The sequence below is a fragment of the Suricata suricatta genome, chromosome 11 (genome assembly GCF_006229205.1).
Source record: "Suricata suricatta isolate VVHF042 chromosome 11, meerkat_22Aug2017_6uvM2_HiC, whole genome shotgun sequence".
In the NCBI taxonomy this organism is placed as follows: Eukaryota; Metazoa; Chordata; class Mammalia; order Carnivora; family Herpestidae; genus Suricata; species Suricata suricatta.
The window spans coordinates 48,620,280-48,641,122 of record NC_043710.1 but is presented as its reverse complement, the minus strand read 5'-3'; the positions used below and the strand labels follow the sequence as shown (position 1 = coordinate 48,641,122).

Sequence of the window (20,843 nt, the reverse complement as noted above, 5' to 3'; positions counted from 1 at the left end):
CTAGAGAAAAAAGCAGCAAGAAGTCTTACTTTGTGCCGAACAGACATTCGTTGCGTCAGGCTCAGAGAGGCTCCTTAGGCAGCAGCTGTCTTGTCCCAACAAATCCAGTCAAAAAATCTCTAGAGGACTAACAGTTCCCAAGTTTCACTTGAGTAAATTCTTGGCAATCTGGCAGACTATCCCCATGTTCTTTGAAATACAAACCAATTCAGAAGAAAATCTCTTCTTAAGCGCAGGGTGCTTAGGGCAGAGTGGAAGTCTCACACCTCCAGCTTCTGCAACAAACATGAGCCTTTGGGTAAAAAAAAACCAAAAAAACCAATAAAAAACAAAAACAAAACAAAACAAAAAAAAAAGTACCAACACCACAGAGCATAGCTCAAAGCTAATGTTTATAATTTCTATTTGGAACCATTTCCAAATCTTCCTGGGTGGGGAGAGGAGAAGAAAAGGAACACTAAGCTCTTTGAAAAAAAGTCTACCACAAAGGCTTCTACTAATCAAAAGAATTGAAATGCCTTGCAAGTGTCAGAGACCGCACACTGCAGCGAGACACGCCCCAGATCCCGAAGGACAGGCCACTGCAGTTTCACAAGACACAATTCCCTCTGTTGGCTTCTTCGTCTTCACAAAGTAGAACAAAAGAAGACAACAAATCGGCAAACAAAATAAGGAGTGCTGGTACTGAATTCCAGCTATGATAATGAGAAAAGACAAAATGTTGCCAAGTTAAAGAATGAAATGGAATAAATCTGTGTCAGCCAAGCGGCACCAGAGCGGCAGATGGGCCTGGCTGGAGCTCAGATGCCAGCGCTGGCAACCGCAGCCGTGCAGGCTGCACAATGTGAAGAGCTGCGGAATTCAAAATCCATTTGCACATTATGATAATTGGCAAATTCAACCCCAATACAAACCACTTTTTGCCTGCAAATTCTGAAAAGCAAGGGTCTTTTTTGATGCAGTGGAGAGTGTGGAGAGACATATTTTGACAACATGTACTGTTTTTTTTTTTCTGATTATAAATCATACAGACTCACTGTAAAAAATTTGAAGACAAGTTTTAAAAAGAAAACACAAGTCACTCAGAATCCCACCACTGATGATAACTTGTTGAGTTGCTTCTGGCCTTTTTACCATATATAAACACACTGTATGTACAAGGTTATACTTTTTTTAATTCAAGATTAGACCCTGAGAACTGCATTTTAAAGTTGGCCGCACATTATCCCATCACACAGCTACGTGACTGACCTGACTTAGCGTGCCTCTTCCGTAAAACCTGTGGCTTCTTTCTAGTGCCCCCTTATTGTAAGTGACAGAGATGTATATTCAGAGATCTTAACTGCTATGCCCATTTCCTTATTTCTAAGATACACTTCTAGAGGACATCTGGGTGGCTCAGTCAGTTAAGTGTCCGACTCTTGATTTCGACTCGGGTCATGATCTTACAGTTCCTGAGAGCGGGGCTCTGTTTGGAATTCTCTCCTGCCCCTCTCAACATGAGTGTGCTCGCTTGAACGCATGCATGCGCTCTCTCTTTCTCTCTCCTTCTTCCTCCCTCTCAAAAAGAAACTTTAAAAAAGATACATTTCTAGAAATGAGAACTAAAGTTTAGGATTAGACATTTTAAAACCCTTTTTTAATACTCTGCCAAATTCTTTCCAGACGAATGTATACACTTTTTTTTTTTAAACCAGTGATGTGAAAAGAAGACAAGGGAAGAGAAAAGAAAAGGAAAGAAAAGAAAAAGGAAAAAAGCTGTCCATCTTATATCCTCATCATCACGGACAGTAGTATGTTAAGAATCTTGCCAAAGCAACTGTACTTCCCAGCCGTAACTTCCTGTGGATGGAACGCCACGGAAGACAGTTTAGTATAGTACCCAAGGCCCTCACTGCCTCCTTGGTCAAGAGCAGGGCCTTCTGGGGGAAACTTACTTGCTAGTTAGCTCCCAGCCATGAATGCTTAAGACAAGTCCATTTTCTGGCATGTTCCTGCCTTCTCCCCACACCAAGAACAAAGCTTGTCTCTGAAGTTCATGGCTACCTGCTTTGGTTTAAGAGGGGGAGGCCTGCTGGGGAAAATCAAATATGCTCACAATTGGGCTTCTAATGTAGCCCATTATCTGCCAACATTACTGGTTATTCAAGAACTTTATTAAAAATACAAGCAAAATTCATTGTTCCTAAGAGGAAGTCAGCAGGGGAGCCAAACTAATAAGCAAACTATGTAAATAGCCCTAAAAGAACAAAGAACAAAAAACAAAAAACAAAAAACATAGCAACAACCCCAAAACAGTCAATGTAGAAAACAAGAGTTAATATCAATCAACTTATAAATGATATTCCCAGTAATATTCAAAATAATACTGCATTGATAAAACCCAATTAGGCTTCAATATTAGAAGGGGAGCAAACAGGCAATAAGAACTATTAGAAATAGAAAATTTTTAAACTTGAGAAAGGGAGAAAATAGCAGATTGAAATGGACACAGGATGTGAGATCAAGCCCTGCACTGGGCTCTGCACAGACAGCATGGAGCCTGCTTGGGATTCTCTGTCTCTCTCTGTCTCTATAACCCTCCCCCGCCTGCTCTCTGTCTCAAAATCAAAAAAACAAACAAAATGGACATGGCTAAAAGCCAGGTTAGTATATTAGAAGTCTAAGTATAGAAATTCTTCTAAGACAAGGGTAAAAATGACAAACACAAACTATGAGAAAAAATACAGACTTCACTGAAAACTGATCCAGTATATCCAATCTCCAAATTACTGGAATTCCTGAATGAGAGCAGAGTAGGTTGAATGGAACAATAGCTCTTAAAAGAAAAGATCATTTAGCTGAAGACAGACTCAAGTCTTCATATGGAACAGACTCACTAAATGCCAGGCAGAAATGCTATGAAGACCCCACATCCTCATATACACTCAGATACATGCTAATGACCTTGCCCAAACTCAAACGTTTTAAGTACGAAAAGACTGAATTTCCAGACAGAAAATAAACCAGCTAACTAAAAACAAGTTCCCCATAGAGAAAAGAAGCAGACTATGGTAAGATTTCTCATTTTCAACATCAAAGGAAACTAAAGCAACTTTATTTGCAAGTCTTACTGAAGCCAAGCATCTCCAGACTTGTAAGGAAAATGGCATGATAAAATAATTATCTGTATAAAGGTGAAAAACGGTATACGTGGATATCCAGGCACTCATAAAGCACACTGGTCTATAAGGGGGTGACAGGCAGGAGGTGGAGATACTTACGAATTCTAATGCAGAAAAAATCTAAAAATTTGAGAAAACATACTGCATACGAGAAAGTAGTGAACAATGAATCAGTAAGAATATCAATGTAAAATACTTATTGATATTGTGGTTAGAAATGTAATGCCATTGTTCAGAAATACCTGAACAGGCTACTATATTTTTAAGTTAGTATCACTTGGACCTAAATTTTATATAATTTTGACAACACTTAAGAAGTAGACAGAAAAATGAATGTGATATTAGGACAAGGTTATAATAAAGAGATTTGCAATTCAGAGGAGAAAATGAATTCCAATTTTCATTTCCTTGATTACTAGTGAGATTGAAATACTTTTAAATGTTTTGTAGAAAGGTGCATTTTTTCTTTTGTGTCTTGCTTACATAAGAGGATTTCAGTGTTTTATAAATTATAGAATTTTTTATATACTGAAAGGTGTCAGCTTCTGTTCAGTCATAGTTGTCAGTTCAGTGTCGGCTTTAAGTTTTATGCCATTCTCCAATCTACAAAAAGTAAAAGTTCTATGTATTCAGACTACGCTGTCCTTTCCCTTACATTTTTTTTCACTGCTTTTTAAAAATGTAATTGTAGATTTACATGTAGTTATAATACAGAAACGCCATGTACCCTTTACCCAGTTTCTCCCAACGGTAATGCTCTGGAAAACTATCCTACAACAGCACAATCAGTATATTAATATTGACGAAGTTAGTACACAGAACATTTCTGTCACCACAAGGATCCCTCATACTGCCCTCTTACTGCCTGCCACACCTACTCCCTCCTGGCCCGATTTTCTCCTCAACCTCTGCCAACTACTACCAATCTGTTCTCCATTTCTAAAATTTTGCCATGTCAAGAATGTTCTATAATCACACAGTATGGAAACTTTTGGAATTAGCCTTTTTTCACTCAATATAGTGAAAATTCATCCTCGAACATGCTGGAAATTCATCCAGGTTGTTGCATCTATCAGTAATTTATTTTCATTGCTGAGTAGTATACCAAAGTATCAATGTACCATAGTTTGTAACCATTCACCTGCGGAAGGATGTCGGGGTTGTTTGCAATTTGGGGCTACCACAGATAAAGATGCTATACATATTTGTGTACAAGTTTTATGTGAACATTAGTCTTCACTTCTGAGGTAAATGCCCAGGAGTGCAACTTCCGGGTTTCACAGTGGATCTAGTTTCTGACATTCTTGTCAGCATTTGATATTGTTACTTTTTTTTAATTTCAGTCATTCTGCTACATGTGTAGAGGTATTTTTTGTGATTTTAATTTGCATTTCCCTAGTGGCTAATGATGTCTAAGATCTTTTCATATGCTTATCTGCCATCTGTTTATCCTCTCTGGTGGAAGTCTGTTCATATCTTTGCCCATTTCCTAACTGCACTGTTTACTTTTCACTGTTGAGTTTTGAGAGTTCTTTATATACTCTAGATAGAAGTCCTTTGTTGGACACGTGATCTGCACATACTTTCATTGTGTAGCTGGTCTTTTCACCATCTTAACAGGGTCTTTTGCAGAGCAAAAGTTTTGGATTCTGATGATATCTGTATATCAATTTTTCCTTTTACCAATTGTTTATGATGTCAAGTATAAAAATTCTTTGCCTAACCCTAAATCCCAAAGATTTTCTGTATTTTTTCAAAAAAGGTTTATAAGTTTTACCATTTACATTTATGTTGATGACCCGTTTTTAATTAATTTTTGTGTAACATGTAGAACTTAGTTAGATGACTATTTTTTGCTACAGACATCCAGTTGCTAGAGCACCGTTTGTTAAAAAACCTATCTTTCCTCCATTGAAAGGCTTTTGTAACTTTGTCAAAAATCAGTGTGCATATTTGTGTGGTTCTGGGTTCTCGGTTCTGTTCCCTTGATCTATGTGTCTATTCCTATAAAAATACCACACAGTTTTCATTACTGTAGCAATATAGTAAGTGTTGGAATTAAGTAAACTAATTCCTCCAATTTTTTCAAAATTGTTTAGCTATTCTATTTTGTCTGCTCCTCCATATACATTTTAGAATAATCTGGTCCAGGGGCACCTGGGTGGCTCAGTTGGTTAAGCCTCCAGCTGTTAATTTCAGCTCGGGTCATGATCTCACAGTTCATGAGTTCGAGCCCCACATCTGGCTCTGTTGACAGCGTGGAGCCTACTTGGGATTCTCTCTCAGTCTTTCTGCCCCTCACTCATGTTCTCTCTCTCTCTCTCTCTCTCTCTCTCTCAAAATAAGTAAACTTTCAAAAAGTATACATAAATAAAATTGATATCAACATGTTCATTGCTATTATGTAAAAAGACAGATTTTTATATTTTTATCTTGTATCCTTACACCTTGCTTAATGCACCCTGGCAGTTTTGAAGATGGATCCCTTGGGGTTTTCTACAAAGGCAATCACGTAATCTTCATAGAGGAGCAGTTTTGTTTCTCCCTTTTTAATCTGTATACCTTTTATTTCCCTTACCTTCCTTACTGCACTACCTGTAATTTTCTGGATTATGCTGAGTAAAAGTGGTTACCCTTGCCTGTTCCCAATCTCAGGGAGAAAGCATTGATTTTTGACCATTAAACATGATGTTAGCTGTAGGTTTTTGTAGATTCTCTTTATCAAGCTGATGAAATTCCTCTCTATTCCTCATTTTCTGAAAGTTTTTATTAGGAATGGATCTTGCAATGAAATCCTTTCCTGCTAAAGAGCCAGTACATATTCACAACCACTTTTTCTATTTTTTAAAGGTTCTTCTTCTCTATCCCCAACTTAGTATACCTAGAATTATTTCACCGTTAAGCCTGTAGGCTCTTCTGGTCTAGCAATGATGGAAACACAGGGACCCTTTGTTTTCAACAATAGAAAACCAAATGAAAACTATGAAGCACTGATTTTTAAGCATTGCTAGGTAGTGTAACATGGTCCCTGAGGAAAGGGGAACAGAGCCCAGCGGTCTCACTGTGCTGGGAAGACAGACTACAATTTAGGGAGACCAGGGCAGCTAGAATTTACAGAGAAGATACTAGAAAGAAAGAAGCTTTGCAGAGAAAGAGCTCTAGGGATCTTGAGAGACAACCCTTCATGTTTTTAGCAGAGTTCTGATCCGTGCATATATGTGAAAGAATTAGCCAAGGCTAGGAAAAACTACTCAAAGACGTAGACATCAAAATTCTGAGGGCTCATGCATAGCTGGGAATAGTGCAAGTTCCTACTAGCCCAAGTGGAGACGTCACGCAGCCTCAGGCAGAATCCTGAGAAGGGCACCGCCCTACTAATGGGGCTAACTTAGCCAGAGTAAACGCTGCTCAGGACCCATTCTCACAAATCTTAAAAAAACAAGCCTTGAAGGAATCCAACAGATTTCTGGCAAATTAACTGTGTGTGAAAAGTAAGTCCAACAACTATTTAAAGTACTAAAATAAAGAACCCAACAGTATAAAACTGGCAATATCTATCACCCAGTCAAAATTGACCAGGCATGCAAAAAGGGCTTGAAATAAGGGGCCACAGCAAAGAAAAAAATCAGTCACTAGAAACAGACCCAGATGATAAGATCAGCAGCTAAGACTGTTAAGAAGCTATCACAAATATGCCTCATATTTTTAAGAAGACTATATGTATATAGAAGAAATGAAATATGAAAGCTATAAAAAAGATCCAAATGAGACTTCTAGAAGTAATAATATCTGAATTAAAATAACCAACTTAAAGGCACAGCAAGAAAAATTATTCAAAATCAAGCACAACATGAAAAAAAACCCAAAAACAGACCATACATTGATATTGAGGAGGAGAGATGGGGAGGAGGGAAGAGAAGGAAGAGGAGGAAGAGGAGGAGGAGGAGGAGGAGGAGAGAGAGAGAGAGAGAGAGAGCGAGCACATGCGTGCACATGTGAGCACACATGCAAGAGCGAGCACATTAATAAAAAAAAATCATTCAAGGATCTAGGTTTTTCACTTTGAGAAACTAGGAAGAAAAAAACAGCAAATTAAACCAAAAGGAAGGAAACAGTGAAGAACAGAAATCAATGAAACAGGAAACAGAAGAGTAGAAAACCAACAACAAATCAAACCAAAACATAGTTCTTTGAAAAGAACAGCCTCTAGCCAGTCTGATCAGGAAAAATTTTAATTAGAGAAAGAACAAATTACCAGTATCAGGAACAGAACAGAACAGGGGAACATCCCTATAGAATTTACATAACATTAAATGAATAATAAGGTAATATAAACTTTATAATAATAAATATGACAATTTGGATGAAATACATAAATCACTTGAAAGAAATAAGCCATCAAGGCTCAGTCAAGAAGAAATAACCTGAACAGCCCTTTATGTGTTAAAGAAATTAAATTCATAGTTATGTAAACCTTACCACCATAATTAGGCCCTGATGGTGTCACCAGAAAATGACATAATGGAAGAAAAAATAGCAATTCTATACAAAGTCTTCTAGAAAATATAAAAAGGAACACATTGCGAGGCATTTTATGAGGCTGGCATTACCATGAAATCAAAACCAAAAAGATTACAAAAGGGAAAAGTACAGACCAATCTTCCTAAACACAGAAAAAATCCTTAGCAAGTTGAGTCTGGCCATATATAACATCATGACAGAGTAGAGTTTATCCCAGGAATGTAAAGTTATTTCTTTTTTTTTTTTTTTCATGTTTTATTTATTTTTGATACAGAGAGAGACAGAGCATGAGAAGGGAAGGGGCAGAGAGAGAAGGAGACACAGAACCAGAAGCAGGCTCCAGGCTCTGAGCTGGCTGTCAGCACAGAGCCTGACGCAGGGCTCGAACCCACGAACATGAGATCTGACCTGAGCCGAAGTTGGAGGCTTAACTGACTGAGCCACCCAGGCGCCCTGTAAAGTTATTTCAACATTCAAAAATCAATGTAATTCACTGCATTAACAGATGAAAACAAAAATAGTATCTCAGTTGACAAAAAGCATTCACAAAAAACCCAGTATCTGTTCATGATTAAAAATGGCAAAGTAACACTAGAAGGAAGCTTCCTCAACCTGAAAGAGAGCATCCATGAAAACCAACAAACAACTCAAATCACACTAATGGAGAATGTGAGTGCTTCTCGCTAATAGGAAAACAAGGATGTTTGCTCTCACCACTTCTCTTATTGCAATAAGGCACTGGTTAGAAACTCTAGCACAATATTGAAGATACAGATTGGAGACAAATAAAAGCTAGATCTTATCTCTTACATGTGGATGAAATAGGTGAAGGGAATTAAGAGCACACTTATCGTGGGGAGCACTGAGTAATGTATAGAATTGTCGAATCATTATATTGCATACCTGAAAATAATCACACTGTGTATTAATTATACTTGAATATTCTTAAAAAGAGAATTCAGAAAAGACCCATACATACATGGTCAATTGAATTTCAACATGCTAAGGTAATTAAATGTAACAAAGTAGGAATAATTGGATATCAACATTGAAAAAATTAACCTCAGTCCTAATGCCTCACACTATCTAGAACTAGTTCAAAATGGATCATAGGCCTAAATGGAAGGTAAAAACTACAACATTTCTAGGAGAAAAACACAGAAGTTAGGCAAACCTTCAGTTAAGCAAAGATCATAAAAGAAAAATGATAAACTGAACTTCATCAAAACAAACTTCTGCTCTTTGAAAGATGCCACTAAGAAAATAAAAAGCAAAACCACAGTTTAGGAGAAAATATTTGTAAAATAGATCACTCATAATAAACATATCCAGAATATATAAAGAACTCTTGCAACTCTTACAATAAAAACTAAAGAACTCAATGAAAAAATTGGCCAACAACGTGAACAGGCACTTCACTAACAATACACAGATGGCAAGTAAGCACATTAAAAATGTTCCTCGTTAGTCATTAGTCATTGGGAGATGCAAATTAAAATCACAAATGGGGTACCACTATTCATTCACTCAGTAGAATGGCTAAAATTAAAAAGAGTGACAATACGAAGTGTCACCAAGGATGTGGAATAACTACAGTACTCATATTGCTGTCAGAAGGCAAAATGGCAAAGCCACTTTGGAAAGCAAGGTTGACAGTTTCTAAAAGTGTTCAGTACACACTTAACTTTATTATAAAAACCCTGAAACCTCATTCCTGGGTACACACTTAAAAGGAATAAAGACATATGTCCATAGATGTGTATACAAAAATTCATAGCAGCTTGATTCATAATATCTCAAAGCTGGGAACAATCCAAATGTTCCTAAACTAGTGACTGGAGAAACAATGGTATATCCATGTAACAGAATACTACTCAGCAATTTAAAAAAAGTACTGATACACTCAGCACATGAATCTCAAAAGCAGGATGCTAAATCAAAGAAGCCAAAAACAAAAGGGCATGTGCAATATGGTCCATTTATATAGAAAAGGAAAACTGTAGGGACAAAAAGTGGTTAAGTTGTTGCCAGGGCAGAGGAAGGAATTAGTTGCAAAGGGGGAGGGAACTTTCTGAGAGGATGTTAACGTTCTGTATCATGGTCGTGGTATAATTATACCACTCCACACATCTGTCAAAATTCATCCACCTGGGGAATTTATTTTATCTACACTATATGTTTTCTTAGGTTTTTATTTATTATTTATTCTGAGAGAGGCAAAGAGTACAAGCAGGTTAGGGAAAGAGAGGCAGAGAGAGAATCCTAAGCAGGCTTTACACTGTCCATACAGAGCCTGACACTGAGGCTCAAACCTACATAGCTGAGATCATGCCCTGAGCAGAAATCAAGAGAGCCACCCAGGTACCCCTACGTCATATTTCTAAAAAAAATTTGTAAGAGCTCTTTTCTGGGCTGACAGCTAACCAAGACATGACAAGACATTGTACCTTCCCAGTCTTCCATGTAAGGGGCCTCCTCAGCTTCTTTCTCTGGAGTGAGTCTGTCAGTGAATCTTCCTTCTTTCATGACCCTGGTGATTTCTCGGAGCTGATGCAGCAAACGTTTTTCTTGGTCAGAAGTCACTGTCTGTGCTCTGCTTAGAAATAACAGACACCCCAGTCACTTAATGGTAAATACTGCGGGGCACTGAACATAGACAATACTATGATCTGTCAGGATCCTAGACTAGGGAGTCCAACAGCAGCAGAGACGTTTCTAGGAATTGACCATGGAACTACAGAGCTCCTGACTCAGGACGTTAGTTCAATGTTCTGATTTTATAAGTGCAGAAACTAAGGCCAAGAAAAGATCAAGTGTTTGCTCAAGGTCTCACAATGAATTATGGTCCATACTAGGACCAGACCCCAGATGTTTCAGCTTTCAGGTTCAGGTCAATCTCGAAGAAATTTCACCATTACTCTTATTACCCATTTACTACATGCCACTTCTCTCTAAAGCAAGGTCATTAAAAGAAAATGTGCTGGCCCATTAGCCTCAACTAGGGAAAAATATGCTACTAGACCAACCCCTGAATCACCAGGCTGCATCTACTTGTGCAGAAATAAAGATATATCCTAACATTTCAGAGCTAGATCATTCTGAATTAATCATCTAGACCAGAGAAACTGAAGCCCACAGAAAGGAAATTCCACATTTATTCCTACTGCTAGTTAATGTCAGCACTTGAACTACAACTAAAGTTCCCTGACTTCTGATAGCATTCTATGCAATTTTTTAAAAAGTTTATTTAGAGGGAGAAAGAGAAAGGGAAGCAAGAGAGAAGTGGGGGGGGGAGAGAGAGAGAGAGGAGAGAGAGAGAATGAAAAGGGAGAGAGAGAAGGGGAGAGAGAGAAGGGGGAGAGAGAAAGGGGAAAAAGAGAGAAAGGGGAGACACACACACACACACACACACACACACACACCCACCCACCCACCCACCCCGGGAGGGAGGGAGGAAGGAAGAGAAAAAAAAACCCAAGTAGATTCTCAAGGCTCCATGCTGTTAGCACAGAGCTTGATGTAGGGCTCAAACTCATGAACTGTGAGATCATGAGCTGAGCTGAAACCCAGAATTGGACGTCAACCAGCTGAGCCACCCAGGTGCCCCTCTATGCAATTCTTAGAGCACAGTGCTCAGTTCCAGTTTAGAAAACCTGGATTTGAGTCCTAATTTAACCGGACAGCTCTAGGCACATGTCTGTAAAAATAAGATGAGGCTCAAGGATAAAGGCAGGACTATTTTCTTGGAGACTTCTTTGCACTGCATCACACTCACTGGCAGACAAGGTCCTACTTAGAAGATGGAGACCTGGTTTGGGACCAGCTTTATCTAGTAGCAGGATTTAACAGAAGCTTATTCTCTTCTTAAAAATCCAAAATGTTCAGAGGCCATATAACACTCTTGAAGGAAAAAATGACATTCAATACTGGCCTCGTGGAGGCGCCCTCAATTTTTCTCATCAGCTCGCCTCCAGCCTGTGTTTTTTATGCTTAGTCTAACAAACTTAAACCTTAATGACTAACAGGGAGAAAGTGTTTCTCCCTCCAACGTTAAGATGGTAACTGAAGGTGCAGCATTTCCACAGAGCTCAGTGGGAAGAAAACAAAACCACCATGAGCTCTACTTTTCACCCACTAAATGGCCTCAAAGCCATAAACTGAAGGAGCCTGTCTCTCCCATATTCAGTTAAAATCTGACATTTATTGGGGCCTCTTACAGCTCTATTCTGACTTGTCACAACTGCTCATCAGCTCTACGGAACTCCTAATTCTTACAGTAACCCACTCTGTGGGGGGGGCGGCAGGGGAGGCACCTGGGGCAGACAGACTCTTTCAGCTAGGGATGCCCTATGTACTAGTATTCAAAACATATAAAAAACTTCTAAAACTCAACACCCAAAAAATAATGCAGTTATAAAATGGGCAGAAGACATGAAAAAGCTTTTTTCCAAAGATGTACAGATGGCTAACAGACACATGAAAAAATGCTCAACATCTCATTGTAAGAAAAATACGAATCAAAACTACAATAAGATACCTCCTTACACCTAGCAGAATGGCTAAAATTAAGAGATGTTGGTGAGGATGCAGAGAAAGGAGAACCCTCTTGCACTGCTGGTGGGAATGCATACTGGTGCAGCTACTCTGGAGAATAGTGTAGAGGTTCCTCAAAAAGTTAAAAATAGAACTCCCCTATGATCCAGCAATTGCACTACTAGGTATTTACCCAAAAGATACAAAAAAAATGGATTCGAAGGGATACATGCACCCCAATGTTTATAGGAGCACTGTCACAATAATAAAATTATGGAAAAGTGGAAATGTCCATCAACTGATAAATAAAGAAGATATGGTATATGTATATAATGGATTATTTATCCATAAAAAGAATGAAATCTTGCCATTTACAACAGCATGGGTGGAGCTAGAGTATTATGCTAAGCTAAGGAAGTCAGAAAGACAAATACCATATGATTTTACTCACATGTAGAATCTAAGAAAAAGATGAATATGGCAAGGCTCAGATAGGCAAACCTTAAAACAGATTCTTAACTATAGAGAACAAACAGAGTTGCTGGAGGGGAGATGAATGGGAGGCCAGGTTAAATGGGTTAAAGGAGGGCACGTATAGGGAGCACTGGGCATTCTATGTAAGTGATGAATCAGTAAGTCTTACACCTGAAACTAATACTACACTGTATGTTAACTAACTGGAATTTAAATAAAAACTTGGAAAGAAAAAAAAGCCTATGTGCTTATGTGCTTATCACAAAGCTCTTGCCCTTGGGCTGCACACGTTACTTCTCTGGACTGTCCTCAGGGCACTTTGGTTTTTACTGAATGAAATAGTCTTGACTCAGTTTCCTAACTCATGGAAAACCAGAACTCCTAATTTTAAAAGGAATGGCTAGGCTAGGCCAGAAGCAGAAACAGGCAAGTGAAGCTTTCTCAGAATTCTAAGCTAAAGCATCCTCTTTTACCTCTGAACAAATATGTTCCTATTGTCCGTATCATGCCATTAGGCAATTAATCATAGCCCACTTTATATCTTCATTATGTAATCTCATTTATGTAATGAATCTTTTCATAGATTCCTCATTGTCTCAGTTTGGTTTGATAGTCCTAGAAGGCACTGATAAGTTCCAGATGGTATAGGCACAATGCCATGAACATGGCAAGTGCTCAAAAATATGTGTTAGTGTAATTGGTCCCCATTTCCTTACCATGCATTTTCTCCCATCTTCTGGAAATCTGGTTTCCACGCCATCATTTTACCACAACTTGTGAAAATCAATGATACTTTACTCTCAAGTCCAAGAACCTTTTTACACATCTCCTTCTTGCCTTCTCTGTACTGTGGACTATTCTCTCCTTGAAATGTTCTCTTCCCTTGGCTATTGAGACTTTGGTATTCCTCCCACTTCTTTTAACGACTCCTTGGATCTCTGATCCTGGCTCACTTTCCCCCAACCACCTCCTAAACACATGGTTTTCCTAAAGGCTCGATCCTTGGGCTCTCACTTCTCCATTCTTACAGTCATGCCTTCAGGAAGCTAACCCAGTATCACAAGCTAAACCACTACCTCTACATAGATGATGCCCAAACTCTACCTCTAAGCTTGACTTTTCACATGAAAACCAGTATCATTTATGCATTTCCACTCAGAGGCCTTGCTGTTAATGAAGTTAACCTTAAATTCACTCTTCCAGGTCCTAGCTGGCCCAGAATAAGGAATAGCTGCATGAGCAGCCAGGTTTGGAGAAGTTGGGGATGGTGGATTCCAGGATGCTAGAAAAACAAAAGGTCAAGTTTGAAGATAACTCATCAGACTTTTAAGTTTTATAAACTCAGAGGAATCATCAAGTTCTGAATCCAAAAGTAAAACAGAGAAACAGTTTCTTCTAAACACCATTCATGCCTAGAATAGAATTCAGACCAGCAAAAGATTCTAGGCTACTGCCACACAGTATGATGCACCTTACAAATTTGATCTCCTTTTTCCCCATGGCCCTTACTCTTACCTCTAACCAAATGACTTCCAAACTTGTGTCCTTGTTCCCAACTTCCATGCTCAAGTGTCCTATTGTTGTTGTAGAACACAGGTAAGATGTTCTGATGGTACCTCAACCATATTCAAAGCTGAACTCATGATCTCTATCCCAAAGTCCCATCTTCATTCTCCTCTTCTGTGTTTTTATCTTGGTTGAGATCATGATCTTCTTTCTAATTTGGGCTATAACCACCCCCCCAACTCATCTACAGTTCTTTCTTCTCCTTCACTGCTCTTACCCAGTTTTCCTTTTGGGGAATGAACTCTCCCCGCTTCTGCTCACAGTGCAAAGGTTACAGTGAGGCTATCCATTCCCTCGCTCCTCCCCTTCAAGAGTAGCCACACAGCTGCCCATAGCCAATCATCATACTCCATATCCTTTGGTTGCAGTGATATATATATATATATAACCCAAGTTGGGGCAATTGTACTTTCTCCTAAAACTGGATCTTGAATGCAGCAAAGCCAGATCTGAAAACTTCATTTTAATTCATTCTGGCAGCAATTCATGAAGACACTGTCCATTTGTTCCTTCCTCTAAATCCCCAGAGCTGCTCTGGTTCCTATTCTTTCTAAAATCTGGATCTTCAGCTATTCTTTTGATTTTGTGACCTACCCCACACTTTTCCAATAGATTCTGTCACCTTCTCCACGTTTCTGCTACCCAGAGCTGGCTGTTTGCTATCAAGGAAACCGCCTGTGATTTTTAAAAAGTTTTTATTTATTCATTTATTTATGTAATCTCTATACCCAACATGAGGCTCAAACTCCAACCCTGAGATCAAGAGTCACATGCTCTTCTAACTGAGCCAGCCAGGTGCCCCCAGTCTAGGATTTATTCCCTCCTCCATCAACTCCCCTTAATTTGGACCCTTATTTCCACTCTCACTGGCCTGTTTACTACCTTTTGCTAGAACTTTTTCAGTAACCTAGCATGTAGTCACTCTATATATCACCAAAAGAATTGCCTTTCTAAAGCATAGCAAATCATGACATTTGTCCTCAAAAGCCTTCAGAAGCATTCTACTATAAAGACAATGAATTCCAAACTTCTCAGCCTACCATTCAGGGCCTTCTAGACTGGGCCCAGTTTACTTTTCTAGTTTTTTCTCCCCTTACTTACCACCCTACCTATTTACTGCAGCCTTGACGGGCTCCACTCTAGTTACCTAGGACTACCTGCTATTCAAAAAACATGTCTTGACTTACCTTGTTTGCTGCTTATGCCATTCTCTCCCTCTGAAACATTTTCCCCCACAAACTCTGCCTGCGGAAATCCTTTCATCCTATAAGCCCTATTCAAATTCTTCTTTTTCCATAGAGCTTCTGTGGTAGAGAGAATGATGTTCCCTTCTCCACTCCACAAAAAAGTCCACATCTTAATCCTTGGAACCTAATATAATGTTCCTTTATATATCAGGGGACTTATGGTTGCAGATAAAATTAAGGTTGCAAATCAGCTGGCCTTAAAAATAGAGAGATTATCCTGGGTTTCCTGGGAGGGCACAATTATAGGGGTCCTTAAAGATAAAGGATGGGTGCAGAGGTCAGTAATATGACATAAGACGTTCTCAACCCACTATTGTTGGCCTTGAAGATGAAAGAAAAGGTCCATTGAGCCAACGATTGTGGGGAGCCTCTAAAAGCTGAAAAAGACAAGAAATGGATTTCCCCCCAGAGCCTCCAGAAGGAAATGTAGTCCTGCCACCTTGATTTTAGCCCAGTGTAAGACTTCTAACAGAGAGCTGTGAAATAATAATTGTGTATTGTTTTAAGGCATTATGTTTGTGGTCATTTGTCATGGTGGCCACAGAAAACTAATACACACCAATGGAGTACACTTGCCTCTCTGAGATGCAGTTCCTTATACAGAAAATAATACCTGCCACTGACCACCACATCGGGCTGCACAGAACAAATCAAGCTAGGTGCCAAAGACGGTATTATTGCTGAAATGGCCTGTTTTATTTAAAGTACTTTCTTCATCCCTACCTCATTCATTCGTTCAACATATACTGACGCTATCAGTGCCCCGGCACTGGGAATGCAAATTTGAACAATAAAAATGTCCTGTCTTCAAGAAGGTTACAGGGCATGAGGGAGGACAGAAGAGTTGATGGAAGATCAGAGAGTAACAGGACGATTACAATATTCAGCAAAACCAGGTGATATGAGAGCACATCATAGGAATGTCTAAATGAGTTCTGAGGTTCAGGAGGCCGAGAGAAAAGGATGTCTAAGCTGAGAACTACAAGAGGGAGTTAAAGATGAGGGTGTGTGGGATGGGTGTCAAGGACACCTTCAGTAAAGGAGGAAAGTATATGTTTAGTCCTAGAAGCAAAAGCAGATGGGTATTTTAGAGGAAAAGCAAGTAGTCACTATCACTGGAACACAGAGTGACGGAGAAAGCACCACAGGCCATGTCACCCACACCATGTAAGCTGGGTTAAAGGTTCTGTACTTTACCAAGAGCAACAGGGATCTGTTAAAGAGTTAAGAGAAAAAAACATAATCCATTTGTTTGGAAGAGAAAGCAAATCAAAGTGACAAAATTAGAGAAAAGGAAACCCCAGGAGAAACCACATGGGACAGTCCTGATCTATGTCAAAAGTAAAGGCCTCAGGACAAGATCCCTGATCAACAAAGATGCAAAAATCCTCAACAAAATATTAGCAAACCAACTCCAACCATATATTAAAAGGATCATTCACTATGGTCAAATGGGATTTATTCCAGGGATGCAGAATGGCTCCATATCCACAAATCCATCAACATGGACATTACATTAACAAAACAAAGGATAAAAATCATATGATCATCTCAATAGATGCAGAAAAAACATTTGACAAAATTCAGCTATGTATTCATGATAAACTCAACAAAGTGGGCTTGGAGGGAACATACCTCAACATAATAAAGGCTACATAAGATGAACCTATACCTAACGTCATACTCAATGGCAAAAAACTGGAAGCTTTTCCTCTAAGATCAGGAATAAGACAAGGATGTTCACTCCTACCCCTTAGTTCAACATAGTACTGGAAGTCCTAGCCACAGCAATCAGATAAAAATAAATAGAAGGCATCCCAACTGGTTAGGAAGCTGTAAAACTGTCACTACTTGCAAATGACATACTATATACAGAAAACCCTGAAGACTCCACCAAAAAACTATTACACCTAATAAATAAATCAATTCAGTAAAGCTGCAGGACACAAAACTAATATACAGAAAACTGTTTACAGAAGAAATCTGCATTTCTATGTATTACTAATAATGAAGTAGCAGAAAGAAAAATAAAACAATCCCATTTACAATTGCACCAAAAAGAAAAATAGGAATAAATTTTTAAGAATTATTTGTTTATTTTGAGAGAGAGAACACAAGAGCAGGGGAGGGGCAGAGAGAGAGGGAGAGAGAAAGAATCCTAAGCAGTCTCTGCACTGTCAGCACACAGCCCAACAGGGGGCTCGAACCCACAAAACGTGAAATCATGACCTGAGCCTAAACCAAGAGGCAGATGCTCAACTAACTGAGCTACCCAGGTGCCTCTGCCGGGGAATAAATTTAACCAAGGAAGTGTGTGTGAACAAGACTAACAGCATCTTGTACAAGTCCACCATGATGACCACTCTGTGACCTGAAGCCTTCTTCAGTATAGCACTACCCTCACACACATACTCCGTTTGAACACACCCTTAAGTAGACCCTTGGGGTATAAGGTCCTTGGATCTTCTCTGGAGATAGGACTATGATTCTGAAACATTTCTTCCTAGTTCTCCCAGCACTATTACCCAGTCTCCAGGCCTATAAATGCAGATCTTATAGGAGGTGGGGTTGTGGAGATCTATTCCTCTTGTGGCCACCCACAACACACTTCTGCTCATAAGCCCTTTAAATAAACCATTTGTTAGCAAGCTGGATTCCTCACCTTTTTCTTTGATAATATGGCTCCTTAGGCCTTTGGAGATCTTTTTGCATATACCTCCCTTTCATAAAACAAGGTGAAAGACCTATATTCTGCAGCCTAGAAGACACCAATGAAAGAAACTGAAGACAATACAAACAAATGTAAAGATATACCACACTCACCAATTGGAAGAATATTGTTAAAATGTCCGTATTACCCAAAGCAACCTACAGATTCAATGCAATCTCTATCAAAATACCAAGAGCACTTTTCACAGAACTAGAACAAATATTAACATATGAATGGAGCCACATAACAGCCCAAATAGCCAAAGCAATCTTGAGAAGGAAGAACAAAACTGGAGGTAGCATAAATCCAGATTTCAAGATAAACTACAAAGTTGTAGTTATCCACTAAGGTATAGTATGTACTAGCACAAAAATAGACAAAGATCATTGGAAGAGGATAGAAATTCCAGAAAAAAATCCAACACCTACATGGTTAATTATTCTACAAGGGAGGCAAGAATATACAACAGAGAAGATAGTCTTCAATAAGTGGTGTTGGGAAAACAGGACAGCTACATGCAAAAGAATAAAATGGACCATTTTCTTATATCACACACAAAAAATAAACTCAAAATGGATTAAAGATCTAAATATGAGACCTGAAACCATAAGCTCCTAGAAGAAAACCTAGGCAGTAATCACTCTGACATCAGCCATGGTGACATTCTTCTGGATAGATCTCCTCTGACAAGGAAAAACAACAAAAGTAAACTACCAGTACTACCCTAAAATAAAAAGCTTTTGCACAGTGAAGGAAATCATCAACAAAATGAAAAAGCAACCTGAATGGGAGAAGATATGTGCAAATGACATTTCCAATAAGAAGTTAATATCCAAAAAATATAAAGAACTTTTACAACTCAACACCAAACCACCTCCACCCAACAAATAATCCAATTAAAAATAGGCAGAAGACCTGAACAGATATTTTCCCAAAGATGACATCCAGATGGCCAACAGGCACATGAAAGGATGCTCAGCATTACTCATCATCAGGGAAATACAAATCAAAACCCCAATGAGGTATCACTTTATATCTGTCAGAATGGCTAGAATCAAAAAGATAAGAAATAACAAGTGTTGGCAAGGAGGTAGAGAAGAAGGAACCCATGTGCGCTGTGGGTAGGAATGTATGTTGATGCAGCCACTGTGGAAAACACTGCAGAGGTTCCTCAAAAAATTAAAAACAGAAATACTGTATGATCCAGTAATTCTACTACTCGACATTTACCCAAAGAAAACAGCACCACTAATTCAGAAAATACGTACCCCTATGTTTATTGCAGCATTATTTACAACAGCCAAGATAGGGAAGGAACCCAAGTGTCCATCAATGGGATGAATAGATAAAGATGTGGTGTATGTATGTATATGTATGTGTACACACACACACACACACACACACACACACAGAGGAATGTTATTACTAAGCCATAAAAATGAATGAGATCTTGCCATTCACAACATGGATGGACCTAGAGGGTATTATGCTAAGTGAAATCATCAGTTAGAGAAAGATGAATCCCATGATATCCCTTACATGTGAAATCTAAAACAAACAAACCAACAGACTCAAATACAGAGAACAAACAGGTGGTTGCTGGTGGGGGGAGTAGGCAAAACAGGTAAAGGATATTAAGAGGTATAAAACTTCCAGTTATAAAATAAATCATGTAGATGAAAAGTACTCCATAGAGAATATAATCAATATTGTAATGATGTATGGTGACAGGTGTAACTACACTTATTGTGGCAAGCACTGTAATTTATAATGAAATTAATGGAACACTGTGTGCCAACCCCCCTCCCCAAAAAGGTAAAGGCATTTTTTCATTCATTCATTCATTCATTCACTCATTCTTCCCTTTCAACTAATACTTTTTGAGAGCCTACTGTTGGCCTGTGCTAGGCTCTGGGAATACAGATAATCCCTGCCCTAGCAGAGCTTAGAATCTTTTGCAGGGAGACAGAATTATTAACTAGGAATACATAATAAGACATGGTGATTGCTGAGATATAGAAGTGAGGGAAGAGGTCAGTCAGGGATAACATCTAATTTCTGCTTTGGGCAATTAAGTAGATGCTGGAGCCATTTGTTGAGATGGAGAACATTAAAGGTGATGTAGGGTCAGCTGGGGACCCATGATGATTTTCATTTTGCACATTCATTCATTCATTCATTCATTCAAGAGACATTTATCAATTGAAGATGGGCAGATAATCCATGAGAGGGGTTCAGTAGGACCCTTAACACAGAGGCCGTCTTCGCAAAGAATGCCATCATTTACTCTTCTACTGTGATAATACGTGTATACAAATGCTGTATCAAAAGTGAGTATCTATTCTTTTTCAACAGTAAGAATTTCCTTAGTATCTACTCTGTGAACACAGTGAACAAAACAGACTAAGTCTGTCCTCCCTAAGTTCATGTCCTAGAAATGCATGCCATAAATCCACAGCCCACATGCATCCTCAACAAGCCTGCTAAAGCTGTTTTCTGCCCATGGTTGCACCCTCACTTCTCCCTCAGGCCACGCTATGCTTCCAGGAGGTCAATGATTACAACTGGACATACTGCTTCACAAGGAGATTTTGCTGGTCATAAGGACAGAAATAAGGACACTTCAAT

The 20,843-nt window shown here is 38.9% G+C and overlaps 1 protein-coding gene across 10 annotated transcripts in view; it reads right to left on the bottom strand.

Annotated features, from left to right (window-relative positions):
- RIC3 (RIC3 acetylcholine receptor chaperone) overlaps positions 1-20,843 on the bottom strand; it is a 63,495-nt gene that overhangs the window by 9,173 nt on the left and 33,479 nt on the right. For 7 of the 10 annotated variants that reach the window (XR_003915148.1, XR_003915149.1, XR_003915150.1 and 4 more), the window contains exon 5: positions 10,133-10,281. The exons of 1 other annotated variant lie outside the window; for it this stretch is intronic. Coding sequence is in view for 6 of the 9 variants with exons in the window: in XM_029956211.1 (XP_029812071.1) it covers positions 10,133-10,281 (149 nt within the window). In the remaining 3 variants the exon portion in view is untranslated. Of the gene's footprint in view, positions 1-8; positions 293-10,132; positions 10,282-20,843 lie in introns of those variants that run through there. 2 more of the 10 variants (XM_029956216.1, XM_029956212.1) reach the window with 2 other exon arrangements.